At 48.6% G+C, this 18,093-nt stretch overlaps 2 protein-coding genes across 2 annotated transcripts; one reads left to right on the forward strand and one right to left on the reverse strand.

Annotated features, from left to right (window-relative positions):
• Nucleotides 1-5,879: 5,879 nt before the first annotated feature.
• Nucleotides 5,880-9,602, forward strand: PtA15_3A51 (uncharacterized protein; the record flags this gene model as incomplete). Its single annotated transcript, XM_053167497.1, has 4 exons — nt 5,880-6,621; nt 6,709-8,556; nt 8,622-9,481; nt 9,582-9,602. The coding sequence occupies 4 exons, from the start codon at nt 5,880-5,882 to the stop codon at nt 9,600-9,602; spliced, it is 3,471 nt and encodes a 1,156-aa protein (XP_053018243.1).
• A 6,956-nt stretch (nt 9,603-16,558) lies between these two features.
• PtA15_3A52 (uncharacterized protein) lies at nt 16,559-17,662 on the reverse strand (the record flags this gene model as incomplete). Its single annotated transcript, XM_053167507.1, has 3 exons — nt 16,559-16,782; nt 16,839-16,854; nt 17,657-17,662. 3 exons carry the CDS (start codon nt 17,660-17,662, stop codon nt 16,559-16,561), a joined length of 246 nt encoding a protein of 81 aa, XP_053018244.1.
• Nucleotides 17,663-18,093: the final 431 nt, after the last annotated feature.

The following is an 18,093-nucleotide window of genomic DNA, read 5'->3' on the forward strand; positions in this document are numbered from 1 at the left end:
GCTGGCACCGCTGGTCAATCGTTCAGAATGCTCCGCTGATACAACTGTCGCCTCCTCGATGCAATTGACTGATTGGGCGAAAACTGACTCCGCGCCGACGAAAAAGATGTCTGTCCTAATCTCGGTCCCCCCGCTAATCCCAACCACGATTGTCTTTTGGCTGGTCTTGAAGCAGAACCTTCCCCGCTTTCCGCAGTTACTGTGTCTCCGCTGTTCGAGCCGCCTGACCCGATCTGAGATTCTTCGTCGCCTGGAGTGAAGAATTCGTCTTCCAAAGGGTTCATTCAACGTTTCCGCGCAAGTCTAGTTCCCAAGTATCCGATAACGACACAAAGTTGGGTTCCCGGCCAGACCCCCACTTGTGAGAATAAAAGCTGGTTAGTTGGTGAAAACTGTCCGCTAACCGCCTCCTTCAAGATATATTGATGTCCGGGCTGTGTGATTGTCGGTAACTCGGCTCCGCACTGCTACTTTCCGCTAGCCTTCAGCGCTCCTCTACTGAGCCTGATCTATAGCGTAATAATCCGCAGGTGAATAAAGCTCCGCACTTCGTAGCACAAACTCCGCAAGTATCTCTCTAAAAAGAATAAGAACACAGGTAATCTCCTAATACTCTAGTACGTCCGTCGTTGTAAGTACAATAGCGAGTAATCCGTAAGATGATAGGATTAAGGATAAAGAAAGGAAAGGAGAAAACCCTCAGCCACCCCATCCTTCCCTCCACGCATGTCACCGTTCCCACCCAATCCCGCACGTCTGACACTTTCCCGCACTAGTCCTCCAGCTCCGCCCGCTATCCCGCTCGTCACTCTCCCAGACTCCGCTCCTCTCCGACGCTTGTCCTCCCACCGTCCTCTGTCTAGCCCCCGTCAGTCGTTCTCTCGCCTCCGCCTTCACCCCGGTTCCACCCGCTAGTGGAACCCGCTCCGGCTGTCGTGGCTCACCCGCTGACGCGCCGCTGCTACCAGTCCACGTGTGTAGTCCCGCCGCAGTCCAGCCCTGTCTTTTCCGCTCCGATCCGAAACCCGCGATCCGAAACCCGCGATCCGCGTTCCGCGTTCCGCAATCCGTGCATTCCAATCCGCGCGTGACTTTCCGTAAGCTTTCCTAGCGTGCTTTCCTGACCTAATCCTCAGTGCTTATGTCACCGGAATGCACCGGCTTTGTGCATTCCCGCCCGCGCTATCCCCGCGTGGACATTTCTGCCACGCTCGCCTATATAAATCACCACACCTTGAACCTAGAGAATTTTGAGAAGAAAAAAATCATATCTCCTGAGTGATGACTGTGATTTTTTTTAGCTTGATTCAAGTTATGGAAGCTCTTCATAGCTGTCAGGATTCAAACTTGTCCCCTTTAAAGAGGTATATCATGTAAAATTCAATTTTTATTTCATTGGGGGCAAAATGGGTTTTCCCCCAAGGAGATTTCAAAGCAACACAAAAAACAAGAGAAACTAAACCAAGGAGTATTGAAGTGTTGTTTATTTAATTCAGTTGGCTGTGCTCTTTATTCTGTACTTTATTCTAAATTCAAAACAAGTGGAACACTAGATGGATCTTGAGGAAATCTTCTGTCCCATTCATCACAATTTAACTGGATCACATTCTCCCATTCCTTTGCATCCTTGCTTTGCCATTTAAACCAATTATGGTGTTCAAAGTTGGTTTGCATAATTTTATGCATGCATAAATCATAAAATCATAAAAATATTTTGGTGAGGGAATTTTGTATTACATAATCAGCCAGTCATATCCCCTGCAAAAAATATTTTATGATTCTATGATTTATGCATGCATAAAATTATGCAAACCAACTTTGAACACCATAAATGCAAACTAAATTTTGGAGCCGGATGAATGCTTCCCTCAAAGAGAAAAGCATTAAAGTGATACCAACCTTCAATGTATACAATCAGTATTGGTGGATTGGTTGTTGGGCCGTGCAACAAGGGAAGGAATGTTCACTACAAATTTATTATTTTGCCCAAAAAAGAAATAAAAGTCAACATGAGAAAAATGAAACCAGAATTTCATTCAGGGGAACAAACTGAGCATGCTGAGCCAAAAAAATAAAATGTCCCAAACTGAGCAAAAATCATTGGACAATGTTTTGGGATGGTTTTTTTTCAAGGGCATGGCAGGCCTGGAGCGGGCCTGAGACGGGCCTACCCCAAAAGCACATTGGGTCAGTATTAAAGGAGTTTTGCCTTGCCCTGGGATCTTCTGGGGCTTTTGATGGGCCCAAAATCTCAACATGGGCTTTTGGTGTTCTAGAAGTATCAACCCAGGCCACTGAATAGCCCATGGGCCTTTGAATTCCCAGAAAGCCCACCATGAGCCCCCACATAGCTAATGGGCTCTTGGTAGCCCATGAAGATCTCCATGGGCCAACAGATACCCTCATGGGCTTTTGGTGGCCCATGAAGATCTCCATGGGCCAACAGATATCCTCATGGGCTTTTGGAGGTCCAAAACGCTCCCCATGGGCTTTTTGTGGCCCAGAAAGGAGGCAAAAAGCCCATGGGATCCCATGATGGAAGTATCTGTTGGCCCATAGGGATCTTCATGGGCCACCAAGAGCCCATTAGCTATGTGGGGGCTCATGATGGGCCTTTTGGGAATTCAAAGGCCCATGGGCTATTCAGTGACCCGGGTTGATACTTCTAGACCACCAAAAGCCCATGTTGAGATTTTGGGCCCATCAAAAGACCCAGCAGCTCCCAGGGCAAGGCAAAACACCTTTAATACTGACCCAATGTGCTTTTGGGGCAGGCCTGTCTCAGGCCCGCTCAAAAGTATGACTATGTAATACCACTGAATTTGTTTTATGAAATTATGATTTATGCATGCATAAACCAACTTAACTTTAAACACCCCAAATGTAATACACCTGTAACAACATGCTAATAATATCCAAACAGCCTGTTATAAATGGACTCCAACATTATTCTGGAGCGGATACGCCAAACAGCCATGTTATAAATCTAATCATTTCTTGATTGGCTTTATTACAGTTGGATTGCACATTGGGTGGTATGTATATTATGATGCAATTTATCATATCACACTGGGCGTCCAAACAGGGCCTAATATAATCCCTAACAGTATTTATCAAATTCCATAACAGGCTCAAATCACAATTAATGGAGAATGTAACTGCTTGAAAAATCCTATCCAAATCATTTTTGGGTAGACTTTGTCCAAAAAGCTCTGCACTCTGCTACTTCTAGGTTCAAATTGCTTAAATTGTTGGACAAGTCTGGGAACTGCTTGTATAAAACAGTCCAAGAGAGCTAAATTTATATCCTTTTAGGTGAAAGCAACCTCCCCTGCACTCTGACTACTACACTGACACTTTTCCAACACCTGCCACTCTGAAATACCACACCCTAACTGATTGGATTCCCCTCTCCAACACATCCTATACATGTCCTCTTTTCTTGCCTGACTACCAGTCAAGCTCCCACCTCTGCTTCTGCCCCTTCTCTGCCTTCAATGTGGAGCCCTCTATCCACAAGCAACGGTGGGTTGCTACTTTACTCTACAATAATCAAGCCTGCAGAGTAAAGTAGCAACCTTCAGTTATTTTTTTCATGGTTATTGTTAATGCTAGCGCGCGGATAGCTGTGTCACAGTTCTTGTAACTGGCCTTTTCTGGCAAAGTAACACTTTATTGTAATTACAGGTCAATTTTGCCATAAAATGGCCCTTTCATACAGCCGTTACTGGCCGTAAAGTAATAAATCCCTAATGGTCCTTAGTACTAGCTGAAACAGTTCCTACTAGTACTCATGACCTGTGTGCTCAATAAGACTCTTGGCATGGGGAGGTATTTGCTTCACGCGCTCTAATTAGAGTCAGTCTCTCAGCGCATGGAGGTAACTCCTCCGCGCGCTCTGGAAGCAGTCTCTTCGCGCGTGGAGGCAACTCCTTGGCTTTGCGCGCTCGAGGCTGACACTTGACTTCAACACATTTAAAAACTCAACAAATCCCCTTGAGATTTTGTGACTGATCTTGCAAAAAAGCCCACATCAGGAGGGAACCGCACCCTATTAGCTCAAAAATTGTGCATCACAAATTTTAAATGGGTTTTCATTGTACTCTGTATGTTAGTTCTAGTGCTGATCTCTATTATTAGCTCAATTTCATAAGAGGACATAGGGGAAAACAGTGTAATTTTTTTTTTTTTTTGATATCCTTCATGTTTGTGCAGACAGAACTTTGAAAACTGAGTTGGCAAGCACAGACCTGGTTTGTGCAAGATCCATGGTTTCATGGATTATGTATTTAGATATTTTTTAGAGTGAAATGAATGTTTTGAAATCCTCAAATTATGTACGTTGGACGTCGGGTTCAACCTTGGTAATTGCAATCCAAAGAAGGTTGTTGCAGCAAGGAAATACAGATTCTGGAAGATTCCCCCGACCAAAGTTTGAAATCTAGGCTTGCCAAAAAGGAGCAGCTGTACGGTACACAAAACTCTCCTAGATGTTATCATGATTTGATTCACTCAGCCAAGTAATGTTTTTTATTTTACAAGATCCATGATCAGGAAGCCATCCTGCTCACCCAGCTCAAACTTGGAACTATGTAGCTCATGATGACTTTGGAATGGTTTGCGCTATTTCAACAATGTGATTGTGTGTGTGTCAACCCAATAATTAGTTACTAAGGCTGATGAGATGGGTTTGTGGAGTACCGGTACATTGCTGTGACATGGTGGTGCCCCAAGCGTGGTGAGATGAGCTGCGTGCTCAATCTGGGTACTCATACTCCGGGGGGGCTCTCCGGTGCTCCCCGCGGGGTGGAGTATAACAGCTGGCGCCCGCCCCTGCCTGGGATTGGGCGGTCATTGTTTGGCTGGCTTTGTCTCTTCCGTATTCTATTTTTTCCTATTCCGCCACTTCGCTGCTCCCCTCCTTCCCTTCCTTCCCTCCTGCCCTCATCCCAGCCCATCCCATCTCATCATCTCGCCCATCCAAGCCACAGACCAACCCATGTCCCCACTCCCGTCGACTGCCGAATCCTGGGACTCCGACCCTGACCTAGTCCTCCCCGATGGCCCACTCACCCTGCTCCAGTCGGACACCGAAGCCGAGGCCGAGACCTCATCCTCATCGGTATCCGCACTCTTCAGCACCAACGGAAACCACAGCGTCTACTCGGTCGACGAACCTCATCCGAGCGACGACTACAAACAAAGAAGATCCTCCCAATCCAGCCAGGACGAAGAATCTGCCCAAGCCTCGAGGCGCGACAAACAGCCCAGTAGGGCCAACAGAACATCCCTCCAGACTGATGAGGATGACCTGGACGATGATCGCAAGGGCGGAACCCTGACCCTCAAGAGCGCTCACGCACCCAGCAACCGCAACCTCCACCCAGCCGACAACTTCACCTCCCTCTCTTCTCAACAGCCCACCCAGGAACACGACCGGTCTTTCTCGAGCGCCTCCTCCTCCGAGTGTCAATCCACCATCAAAGCCTCCTTCCTACCACTCCCCAACCCTGACTCTCAATCTTCCTCCAATCCTATCCATCACTACCGTCCCCAGAAAACTCACTCGAAACGATCCACAACCCAAATCGATAGAACCGTCCTGGCTGTCCTTGCATCCGGCGCCAAGGGCACCGTCACCCGCCTCGAACCCAGCAAGAGACCGAGCCCCGTCCAGGCCGGCCTAGATTGGGATGAGGATATCGTCCTACCCGAGGGGGGCCTCAAGACTGTCTTCAGGCCGACCAGCCATTCAACTGGGGACGTCAAAAAGCAACCCAGCTTTGCGAGCGCAATCAGTGACGAGCTGGAAGACCTCAACCTGGGTCATCATCCCAGTTCATCTCGTTCAGGTAAGCTAACCCGCATCCTTTTCTTTTATGTACCCCTCGTCGCTTCCTGACCTTGTCTTCTTCTGCCTCCCCCTTCCAGGCATAGCTTCCTCGAGCCATATCACTCGTCTTAACAATCAACCAACAAAATCTGCAATCCAATGCTCTACGGTCAATGAAGAAGACGGCGATTTTGGGGACGATTTCGAGCTACCACCCTCCGGCCAATCAATCAACCTGACCGACCCCAAAAAGAATTCCCATCGACAATCCATCAGCAAACCGAACAGTGCTGTCAGTCTAACAAGCTCCGAGTTTGATGGACTGGATGATGATCCATTCGATCCTCCAAAGTCATCAGCCTCCTCCTGTCGGGGTAGCATCTTCATGACCACCCTACCCAACAGCTCGGCGAACTCGATTAGTCAATCCAACGGCAACCGGGGCTCGATTGACGACAACACCCCAAGGATTCGAACCCGTCCAAGTTTGACCCCCAGTCTGATGTCTGACCGCTCGTCCTCATCCTTCCCAGAGATCGAAGATGACATCAACGAGGGCTTCTTCGATGATATCGAATTCCCTCCTGAATTTGGCGTCCTCAACAACCTCGCCCCCGCCCCAAGCTCATCCACCCCCACCTCCACTTCTGGCCCTGCTCCCCCTCAGCCCGCTCCATCCGCCCTGCCCGACCCAAAAGGTAAACAACCTGTTCGGGCACGTGGGCTCGACTTGCAGACTTTTCTGCGCTCAAAGCTTCAGGCGCGCACCTTGATGGCTGAACGTGCCAGTAAGAGAGTTTCAGCTCAACCCTGCCGTCTATTCCTCTCTCATTGTTTGCTTATTTCCCTGCTCATTTTCACTGCTGCCCATCAAGATTCATCACAATTCAGAGAGAATATTTCCACATTTGAAGATCGAAATGACGAGCGTGTTGAGGATGGCTTAGAGATCGAGACAGGAAGCATCCATACTGCCAAACTGCGGAGCCGGAAAAGTAGCTCACTCAGCTCTGCAAGTAGTCACGCTCATCAATCGGGCCACAACAGTTATTTTCAGCAAGTACATGGCCAGAAATCAAAATCCAAACGGATCACTGTCCCCTTTCCGTCTTCAAACCACTCGATTGCCTCTACCTCACAACCCAGCGAGCGCCATGCTCGGTTTTCTAACAACCGTTCACCCTTGAATCAGAATCACGATGATAACACCAATCGATCAACTCCCCTACCATCCTCATCCTCTGCAATCCTTCCCGGGAGGCCGACTTCTCACACATCACTCATCACCAGACCCAACTCCGCGATACCCCCTGGTACGTCCCATTCCAGGCTGCGTGCTTTGATTCCACATCGTCCCATCTCGGCCACCGGCATGGCTCCCAAGAGTGCCCCGTATAGCTGCTTTGTCAACCCACCTTCCACCGATTCTCTCCCACACCTCAAGGGAAAGAGCTTGAGATCAGCTGCTAGCCATGGCGAAATGTCGAACAACTCACCACGTGCTTCTCATCACTTAGGCACCGATACTTCATCCCGCGTTCAATCTCCACTTGGCAATCCCTCAAGAGCCGCTAGATTAGTGAGCAGAGTAAGCGCTGCCAGCTCTCTGCGCGCCAGAGTATCAACCATGGCAGCCTGTAATGGCCCACCCGTCCTGTCCGCTAGTAGTCAACGGACCTTGAAGCATAAAAAATCGGCAGCCGCGCTCAAGTCACTCAACCTGGGCTCCTCAGGTCCCCAATCCAACTCCTCGTCTCCCAGTGACGCTCGCCCACCTCTATCATCGCCGCCTGGATCAAATGGCTCTTCAAATGGGCGCGGCCTACAGCGCAAGCAGTCGATGCCCTCTTTGAACAGTCGTGAAAGCCATCATACGTCCAGCTCAGGCGGACTACCTCCTCACCTCGGAGGAGCCACTCCGTCTGGAATGAGTGCGGCATCGGTTTGGAAGTCTGGTGCTGTCCCCCAGCCTAAAGCCAGGCAGCAACCCTATGATTATTCTTCCACGCCCTCCTCACCCAATCTAATACCTGGCTCAGCACTTCCCTCCTATGCCGACCCTACCCGAGCATCCATGAACAGGCACGTCGGGGCCTCTGCAGCGGCCTCCGGATCGACTTCTGGACTTCCTGATCGAAGTAGTTCAGTCAATTCTAGGCGAAGTTCCACTGAGAGCGTCCGAGTAAATGCTTGTTCACCCGCCCCCCCTATGACGGTAAGCACACCTGCCGGAAGCAGTCGGCTGACGATGCCAACGATTGCCAGCCGACTCAAAGCCAAACCATCAATTATTCACGAGGAGCACTCCTCAAACTCGAGGCGCTGGACTACCAATGGAATGTCGGCTGTGATACCACACCAGCTACGTCGACCTCGAAGACCGAGGACGTACGGTGATGGGACTGAGTTGGATGAATTCGATGACTTGCCGACTAGTAAGGAAAAAGAAAAACAGTTCACACGGGCTGTCAAAAATACTTCCAACTCCACTCGAGTCTCCAGCAAACTCGGCTCTGTTGGTCCGACTAACCCGAACAATGAGAAAAAAGATGGAACGAACCATCCCGTGGCTGGCAGCAGCAGTCAAAGGAGCCGTAGTAGACTCGAGGCTAGGAAGGCCGAGGGCGTCCGTCGAAGAGCTCTGGCTATCAATGCTCACATCAAGAAAATCTCGACCAAGAAGGGCCTGATCCGACAGATGAGTGGTAATACCCTAAGTCAGCGTAAGCCTATATCCTCTTCTTGACTATCCCCCCAACGGTTTTCTGACTGAATTTGAGGGGTGCAGTGTCAACCAACACTGAAATGAGATGGAACGACGAGGAGGCGCGGTGGGAAGGAAACGAGCACGTCCTCAGAGAGTTCGACAACGTGCTGTCCACCTCATCAAGGCCGGCATTGATCAGTCAACTGTCGATCCAGTCTCCTCACATGAGGTCGCCGACTGGCGCGATGCCAGAAGACATGCCCGAGAGTTTGATGGGTAGTTTCAGGCCGACCAAAGCGCAGAACCATGTGGTTGGAGGGATGATCTTTGACACGGAGTCGATGTCCTGGAAGAAGGTCCCGGGTGGCGGAGTTGACGAGGATGAGCTTCAATTGGAGTCTGACGAGGAGCTCGAGCTGCGTTGGCTCGCCGACGACGAATCCTCGTCCCGGCAAAAACCCCTCGGGGGGCTCGGCAACGACGGCTGGAACTCGCTCTCCTCCTCCGTCTCCTCCCCGCATCCGCAACACAAACACGAGTCTGAAGACGGAGCTACCAGAAACCGTGGCAGACGCTCCGGCAGCTTTTGGCTGGCCTGCGTCGAGGCCGAGGAGCGACATAAGAAGGAGATCGCTAGCTGGATACCCGTCGATGACGACCAACCGCAACGCCCTCCCCAGGCCAATAAGCCGGCCAAGAAAGTTACTGCTTCTGGGAGCAGCAGCCACCAACCAGTCAAGCTCAAAAAATCTAACCTCTCTTCTAACCATACGCCCTCTTCTGCCTCCTCGACGTACCATAAAACTCACCATCTCAATCCCCCCAGTACGGGAAAACAAGTGCTTTCCTCAAACCACAAACCGGCCTCCGCCGTCCCTCCCACCCATTCTCATGGCAGATTATCTGACCCTGACCGCTGTTATTTGCAGGAAATCCGCAAGGTTCGTCGCTTCTTCTCTGACACACTCTCTTTACATTTCCCTATTCTTGATCGTTGGCGGCATTGGGTCTTCGGGGGCTGATTTGTTTACTCGTTCTTAGTTGGTTTCTGAGGAGTTTTGAGTCCGCGCGGAATCCCCTTGCTTGCGGTCGACATACCCGTCGTCCCCCGATCTCTCTTGCCGCGCATACATAACAACATCGCTCTTCCCGAATCCGCCCCCGTCCCCGGCGTCGTGTCTCTTCTCCCACCACCTATCAACAACCGTCCCAAACAACCGATGTATATACGTTTTCCTCTTTGCTATGTACATCAACTGCGCTTTCTAGACGCCGTCTTCTTGCCGCCGCCTCGACTCCTCTCTGCTCCCCGAAGCCCTCCCCCCAGAAAAACTTCCTTCGTGGCACAGCACCAAACATCAATCAAGAGTATCAACAACCACTTAAACTACTCCTGCTCTCCAAAAGACATTTATATACTTATATATATACACCGAGAAACCTTCGCGCTTTGGATCCTCTCCACATTTACGCCGCCCTCGGCGCTCGCCCTGTTTCCTCCCTCGTGATACAACATCGACACACCCATCGACACACCCCTCCCCTTCAACCTATGCCAAAACTTCGAAACACTTGACCCCCCGCCCCGCCCTTTTTTGGTTCGTAATTATTATACATGAGCAGTGTCTTGCTGGACCTCCTCGTTATGGGCCTCCGTACTCTCTCCACATATGTTCACATCCCCCAAAACTCCTATATACTCACCCCGCTTATATTTTCTCAGTAATTATTTTATAGATTAAGCTCCCAGCGTGGACACAGCCTTGCGTGTCCGCCATCATTCTTCCCCACCTTCCCCTTCTTTTTCTGTCTGACTCGATTCTTGCCTGTTCTCTTTTGTTTTGTTGGCGAGCTGTGTGGTCCTTTTTTAGATTTTGGCGTTGGTTGGTTTCCCATACACAGAACAGATATTCTTTGTTCTTGAGTACTGTGTGTAGGGGCCTTTCTTGTTGTTGTTTTGGTGAATTGTTGTTGTCAACATTGATATATATATCTATAAATACACATAAAATATTATAAAAACCCATGCTTATTATTAGGGGTGCCACAGACCTGAACAGGAAAATGGGTGGAATGGAAACAGAAGGAAGCTGGCGAGTAAGGGAGTTGAATTGGAATTTGGTGGTACATGTTAAGACTTGCAGGAGCAAAAATAAGTGTGCGGAAAGTGTGTGAAAATTGATCTTGCCTTGGCTCGGGCCAGGAATGGATTTAGCGTCGCTCGGGCAAGCCGTCGGTCCAATTATTTATGTATCATCCAAGCCGTCTCCGCCCGTTTCCTTCCTGCACACTTTTCCGGGCAGGACTCCGTTGCGCGGGGGCAACGGGTTCCTGGCCGTAGATCCGGTGGTCCCCACTTCGCGTGGGTTTTCACCGTGATCGGTGTTCGGGTCTCGGATGAGAGCTCCTACGAAACCCTCTTGGTTTCGTCAGACACTAGGAGTGACCGGGCTACAAGCCGGTTGCTTGAGCCGGGGGCTAGTGATCCGGACGGAATCTCCCCTCCAGGGGCAGGGAGGAAAACAAGGGGCCGCTGTGATAACAGCGGCGAGCTGGGGGGATAGTGCTACACCACTAACTCAGGGAGAAGCCTGAGCCTACGCGAGCCCCCCAACTTCGACCCTTGGATTCCCTAAGACCGCGAACACGAAGAGCTAAACGGAACAGAATACACTTTCACGAAAAACCTAAGTAGCCACAGTGTTGGCGTATGTGTCAAATTACAAAAGTCACTTGCGCCAGAATATCTATCAAATCGGCTGGGAGGTCAATTAGGACTTGGTGTCGTACCTCTTGGCCGGATCTTATCCCGCGAGACAAGGCGTCCGCGGTATTGTTTTTGGAAGAGACGCGTCGAGCGACCAGATTCACATTTTCTTTAATGAGGATTGTCTGGATCTTCATCCACTCTTCGTTCGTCGGTATGTCTCGCGAACGTTTGTTGTTTATGCCGTTCTCTGTGGTGGTGTTGTCCGTCCAGACCACCAAGGTTTTCCCCCGTTGCGACCTCAATCCCAAAAGCATCAACAAGCCTAGGCGCACCGCAACCGTTTCTAGGTACGAGATCCGTTGAGGGTGCCCTCGTGGGTCGTGCAGCTTGAACTGGGCCCAATGGCGGCCTATCAGCACCCCAATCCCAAACGAAGTCGATGCGTCACCTACCCAGCCGACGTCGATTGGCGGGCCATAATTGATGATGCGTGTGGGCTCGAAGTTCTCTAGAGTCGCTTTCCATAGTCCTAAATCCAACAGGACATCCTTTGGAGGGTGGCGTGCCGCTTTCTGGTATTGCCATGACATTAACCATCGGTACAAAGAGTTGAGATGGCATTTCAGGTGCGGTAATATGTAAGAGACGTGGTTGAGTCTCCCCGCCAAGATTTCGACCTGCTCATAACTGAATTTCTCCTTCTCATTGAGGAACGGTAACAGTTGTGATATCCGCTTGTCAATCTTGCCGTCCGGTAGGCGTACGGTCTTTTCCATTCCATTCCAGACGAAGCCGATGAATTTCTGCTCCGCTGAGAACGCCGAGAACTTCTTCTCGTTCGCGAGGACACCGAGTTCCTTGGACTTTGCAACCACGTCTTTCATGTCTGTCGTGCTCCCCAGTGATCTGACGAAAAGGTTGTCGTCGACCCACCTGAAAATATGTAGCAATCAAGTCAAAATGAGACCTCATGATTTCTTTCCAAGCGTCTGCAGGTCGTCCGAAAGAGCCACAGCCGGCCACTCCCCCAAACGTGATTCAAGTGTCCAGTAAAAATTTTCCGTGGAAGTCCTTAATCATCAGATACCTCCACTGTCTCATCTTGGTGGGAATTTGCCGGTACACTTTTTCCCAGTCGAACAAGGCGAGTTCGACCGGGACCTTTACTTCTACGAAAAACTTTGACACCGTGTTAAAATTGTCCCAGGTCGTGTCGAAATCTTTTTTGTTCACAAAGGAATTCACAGATTTGACATTCGCGTCGTTTCTTGGGTAAGATAAATCATTTATGGGCCTGATTGCCCCGTCGCTGTTTACTACTGCGCCTAATGGATTAGACCTAAAAAAGCCCAACTTAGCATGGACCTCTTCTTGAGTAAATGGACCGAACATGCGACCCGCAAGCAACTCCTTCGCAATTGAATCTTCGACCTTGCTTCTCACGTTTTGCGAGGAAGCATGATTGTCCGGAGTGAAAAAGGCCACCCCCTTCACGACGTGATCCGGTATGCCTTGGTCAAAGCCAAACTCAAACCCGGTCAAAACGTCTCCGTACTTCTCCATCAACCCGTATGCCAATAGGCACCGCTCCCACGCTTTCAGATTCATCTCACATGATACTTTTGTGGGCCATCTCTCAGCCCCCATTCCCCGATCGGGGCTGACATTACTTATCATAGTCGGTTCTTCATACAACCTGTAAAGAGATGACACAATTTGCCAAGGAGAGAAATAACATAAAGTTTTAGAAATCATAACCAACTCATTGGAAGAGTGTAAAGAGCCACAAGTGAAGAGAGAGAGGAGGTGACATAATATCAAGCTCTCCAAATGATCACATGAGGAAGTTATTGTCTTAGATCATGCCAAAAAATACATAGCGGAAAAGAAAAGAGGGACAGCGCCTACTGCATATATTTTTCTTTTAAAGGGGCTTTGCCACCAGCATCCCTTTTGTTCATAAACCTGGAGGACCCTTGTTCCACTGCAAAAAAAACTTGGTCAACTGCTTGCAGTTGACATGCAGGATACTCACGCCAAGCTGCCATTGTAACTCCACCTGAATGCACAAGTGTCTTTGTTGGCACAGTCACTGTGCAAGGTGCACAGTGACTGTGCATTAAAGCTTGGGTTGAGTCAAACCTTGAGTAAGGCTGGTGTAACACCACAAGCTTCCTCAGAGTTACCGCATGTCAACTGCTCACAGTTGACACAGTTTTTTTTGCAGTGTTCTTTTTCAAAACCTCCGCGGCCTCTCCCAGACAAAGATCTATGGGAGCCAGAAAACTCGATGTTATCCTTGAAACAATCACGGTTTCTCTTCCCGTATCCGTCATCCTGCGCGTAGCGGCTGAAACCATCGAAGTCTTGTCTTTGATCCCCCCCGTAACGATCGCCAAAACCCCTTCCCCGGAACCCTCCACGACCTCGCCCTGAGGGTTTAGCATCGTATCTTCCCAAAGAATCCTTGTTCACCTTTGCTTTCGATTCTTTTGGCCTACCAGTTTTTGGATTGCAGCCAAACTTCTTCCCTCCGTAAGCGTAAGGATTGTCGGTGAAATCCAATTCATTCAAATCCTTGGTCACGTTGTAGGCTCTGAGCCTAACATCTTCTCTAAAAACCGAGATATCGACTGCCAAAACAACACCGTCTTCAACTGGAACTTGATAGGAGAATGCGTTTTGCCTCACGATCATGTCGTACCAAAAACCCGTCAAAAACTTATGTTCTTCAATGATATAGTCAACATTTGCCTTATGTTGTAAAATCCATTCCGCAAATTCTGGAAAATTGTAGAAGTCCTTGTACATCCTATAAAAATTACGATGATTCGACGTCCATTTCGCAAATGACTGAGTCCATTCATTTGGATATTCGTACCCGGTATAATTTCCGTCTTTCTCATCAGATCTAGAGCGCTTATTTGTGTGAGCCTGTATCGCGTCCTCTTGCCAATCCTTGTTGAATATAGTTAAAGGTAGCGGTCCTCTGAATTCACGTATATTCTTGTCAAAATAAGGAGTGAATCCAACGTTGAAATGCTTCGGCAATGACCCTTTTATAAAAACTATAGTAGTTTTATCTCTCTTAGCAATGTTAGAAGATGGTGCATTTCCATCTGTCGGCTTCAATCTTATGATGTCAGGTTTATGTGCCTTCAAATGATTTGAATGATTGTTTGCGCTTCCCCCAGCCAAATGAGTTCTCACTAACTCAATGGAAGCAGACATGTTGTTGTACATTTTATAGAAAAAATCGGCGCTCTCTTTGTCGCCCTTCGCCACCGATTCTGCGACTTTATCCCACATCTTGTCCTTGTCTGACTTCACCAGTGGAGCATTAGTCACGACATTAGGATCATCAACAATGATCAATGGGATCGCCGGTTCAATTCGATCTTTGTTCTTTGTAACCCGTACTTCAGACTCTCCAAGCTCAACTTGAGGAACGGTCAAAAGTATCGCTTTATATTTTGCGGCTATCCCTTCAGCCGACTTATCAATGGATTCTATTGGGCCAGGGATTTCAGATAACCACAATCATCACAGTGTAAGCATTAGTCTCCATTGGGATAATGCCACTCTTCAACATAGAGGGCCGACCTTTAAAAGCATCGCTATTGTCACTATCCAAGGCATCATTTCCAGCCTGTTGCATTGTATCACAAGCATCTTGATTAACATGCGTGTCTGTCATAAAGAACAAGAGATTTGACACTTATATAAGCATGTTGCCAACAACTTAGGCTGATGATTTATATCATAAAGCTACTAACCATTTGCAGCTGGATCAAAAATTCCTTGATTATTAGTCATATTGTTCTTGACATCACGTTCACTACGTTCTAATCGTGTATCTAAACGGGTACAAGATTCCATTAGAAATCACGTAACATGACCAACAACTTAGGCTGTTATTGATAAGCAAGCCAACGACTTAGGCTGCTGAAAAATAGGCTAACCACTTGTAGTCCCACTTAATCCACCTAAATCTGCGCCTTCAGGTCCAGCAAGGTTTGAAGAACCTTTCTCCACTGCCGTATTCTTCTGCGCTAATCAACAAGTTGCTCGCTTTACCATTTCGTCGACCATTTTCTAGCTGGAGTCTTTGTTTAACAAAAAAAGGGAAATCAAAAAAGAAACAGTTTTGCTAGGAGAGGAAACTGGACGGCGGCAGGTGAGAGTTCGGTGCGGAATCTGGATGTGGGGGGGAGAGGCTTAAGGTTATGGCTTAGGCTGAGTCGACTCAGGGATAGTAAGTGCGGGTAGCTCACGGGCCTTCCTTCCCCTGTCTCACTCTCCTACACCCGGGGAGTCCATCCACGGGGAAATCACGTGGATTCCACGAGGACTCCACGTGGTAGCCGCGCGCAAGGTTGGACCAGCGGCTGTTGGTCCACACGTTCACGGGGTCACCACTGGGAGGATCACCCGTGGATTCCACGGCAGCTTTTGGCTCCGTGTGGAATCCCCGTGATCCCGGCGTGAAGGTTGGGCCCACGGGTGGATCATGGGTCCTTCAACCGTGGACTCCCCGTGGATTTGCCGTGATACCCACGGGCGGGTCGAGCCCCTCAGCTTTCCGTGGGGACCACCAAGGGTGGTCCTGTAGTTTGGTTAGCCAGCCCCGGAGTGGATCAAATCCGCAGGTAATACTGTAGCAGAATGTGGTACCGCCAGGGTACCACGCGCTGCATTGCAACTGCAATGGCCATTGTAAAAGCATTGAAAAAATACATTGCAAAAGAGATACAAAATCACAGATAAAAAAAATATCTTGTTGATATCTGACCCAATCACTTTGGCAGATTGTCTTGGATCTTTAAATGGATATTCAAGAGGATTCAAGAATATAAGAAATCCTATCCGAATCGGATCAATCTGTTTCTGTATTTAAGTCTCAAAGATCCCCAAGGAAACTTAAACCAACCGTTGACTGATAATTGTTTCAAGGCTCAGATCGATTGGATTTCTTCTCTGGTTTGTGAGATCAGAAAATTGAGGGAGGGGATCTTTGCTAGCGGGAGGAGAGATTCATTTGCAATCGTAGGTAAGCTTACTGGACATCACCTGTCTCCTATTTGACACGTACTATTATTTGCCAACATTGCGAACGTGTGTTTCTGTCTGACAGTTTACGAGTTGAGCGCAGAATTAGCTCTGGAATCGTTGGATTTCACACAGTTGAATACATTGCTGAATCACTTGATCATGGATCTATACCGAAACGTGCCTATTTCTGAACATTGGGTTCGCGCTGAATCAATAACAATCGTGAACGAAGTCGAAGAACATGATTTTGGGAAGATTATAAACCATCAGAGACGAACGGAAGAAGAAGTTCTGGACAGACGATTTGGATAGTGGAGTTGGGTTGCTTGGCTTCAACACCGACCTGATGATTGGCAAAGTGATCATGTTGGTTCGGGTGGTATCCTAGTGCGCCGACAAACTCGAGCAGGTCACCGGCAATGATCGGACAGAAGTGGATGGGCCGGATGGAGAGTGTGTCTTTGCTTGGCTTGGCGGATGCTGTATGTGTTTAGGTGTCAGTGTAGTGCGTGTGTGTTGTATCTTTTGTTGCTGACCTCGCTGGAATCCGATCTCGGCCAAGTGGAATGCTGCAAATGAGTCGGTCAAAATCTTTTGAGTGGCATCTCAGAGCTGAAGTCCCTTGTTGCCCTGGGTCATCAGCATCAACAAGGCAGGCCGGAGTATTGAGCCGCAGCGGCTGTCACCAAAATAGCCCTAATGCTCACCATTCACTTTGTCATGCCCACCCAAACGTGGATTCCTCGTTAAAGGAAGCGACAAGGAATTCCCGTCAATTTTCTCGTGGGCTCCACCGCGATCCCGCAGGCGGCCGTGGAATCCTCGTCATTCTTGACGTGGAAATCCGAGGCGGGTGGAGACGACGGGAAAGCCCGTTGTCTCCACGCATTTTCCACGGGAGGGTGGAGACGACGGGGGGAGCAGTGAAATCCACGTGGATTTCACAGAGCCGGTGATCCCGTCGTCTCCACAAACGCGCAGGCCAGGAAGCACCCCCGCCGTGTACACCCCCTGGTTTGGCCTGGTCTACAAGCTCGCGTGCTTGGACCTGGGCGACCTCCCCTAGCGGTCCGGTCACCGTCTAACAATTGTGGTGTTCAAAATTGATTTTCAAACCACTTTCTACATAAAATCATAAGATCTACATGTCCAAACTTTTGATGGGATGAAAGTTGAGGGTTCTCTTCATTTCAAGCACCTCTCAAAACTTTGATAAATCTTATGATTTTTTGTAAAATGATATTCAAAAATCAATTTTGAACACCCTAAATCGCTAGGGACTGGCTCAAGTTAGCTACAAATACAGTCCATGTTACATACTATTTTTATTTTGTGAGTTTTTTTGTATACATACGCCCATCACTGCAGGGATTAAATCATGGGGTCCGATTCACTTTTGCCCATGCACGCAGTTCAGCTCTATCAGGTCGGTTCAACTTTCAATTGTTGTTGTCACTTTACTGGAGAGCTCTTCCTAGCTCTTCGTTGTCGAACTGAACGAAGTCCCCTCAGGCAGGGACTTAAGGTTCGCTTCGTACTTGTAGCAAAATGAATGTCATCGAAGGAACTTCATAAGAATTGATTGCTAAATTTGCCCGAGGGATCGCCATATGTAACAATCAGAGAATGTTTCAAATGATCTCTACACGGAACCAAAATGTAAATGCTATCGATTAATTTATTCTTTGCAATAACGGTTGTATGCGGAGTGATTGATGCCATGCTTGCACAATTAGTTGACAGGATTGACTATCACTTTATTGACCTGGCTACCGGCACTATGGACCCGAG

Source organism: Puccinia triticina, chromosome 3A, assembly GCF_026914185.1.
Source record: "Puccinia triticina chromosome 3A, complete sequence".
Lineage (NCBI taxonomy): Eukaryota > Fungi > Basidiomycota > Pucciniomycetes > Pucciniales > Pucciniaceae > Puccinia > Puccinia triticina.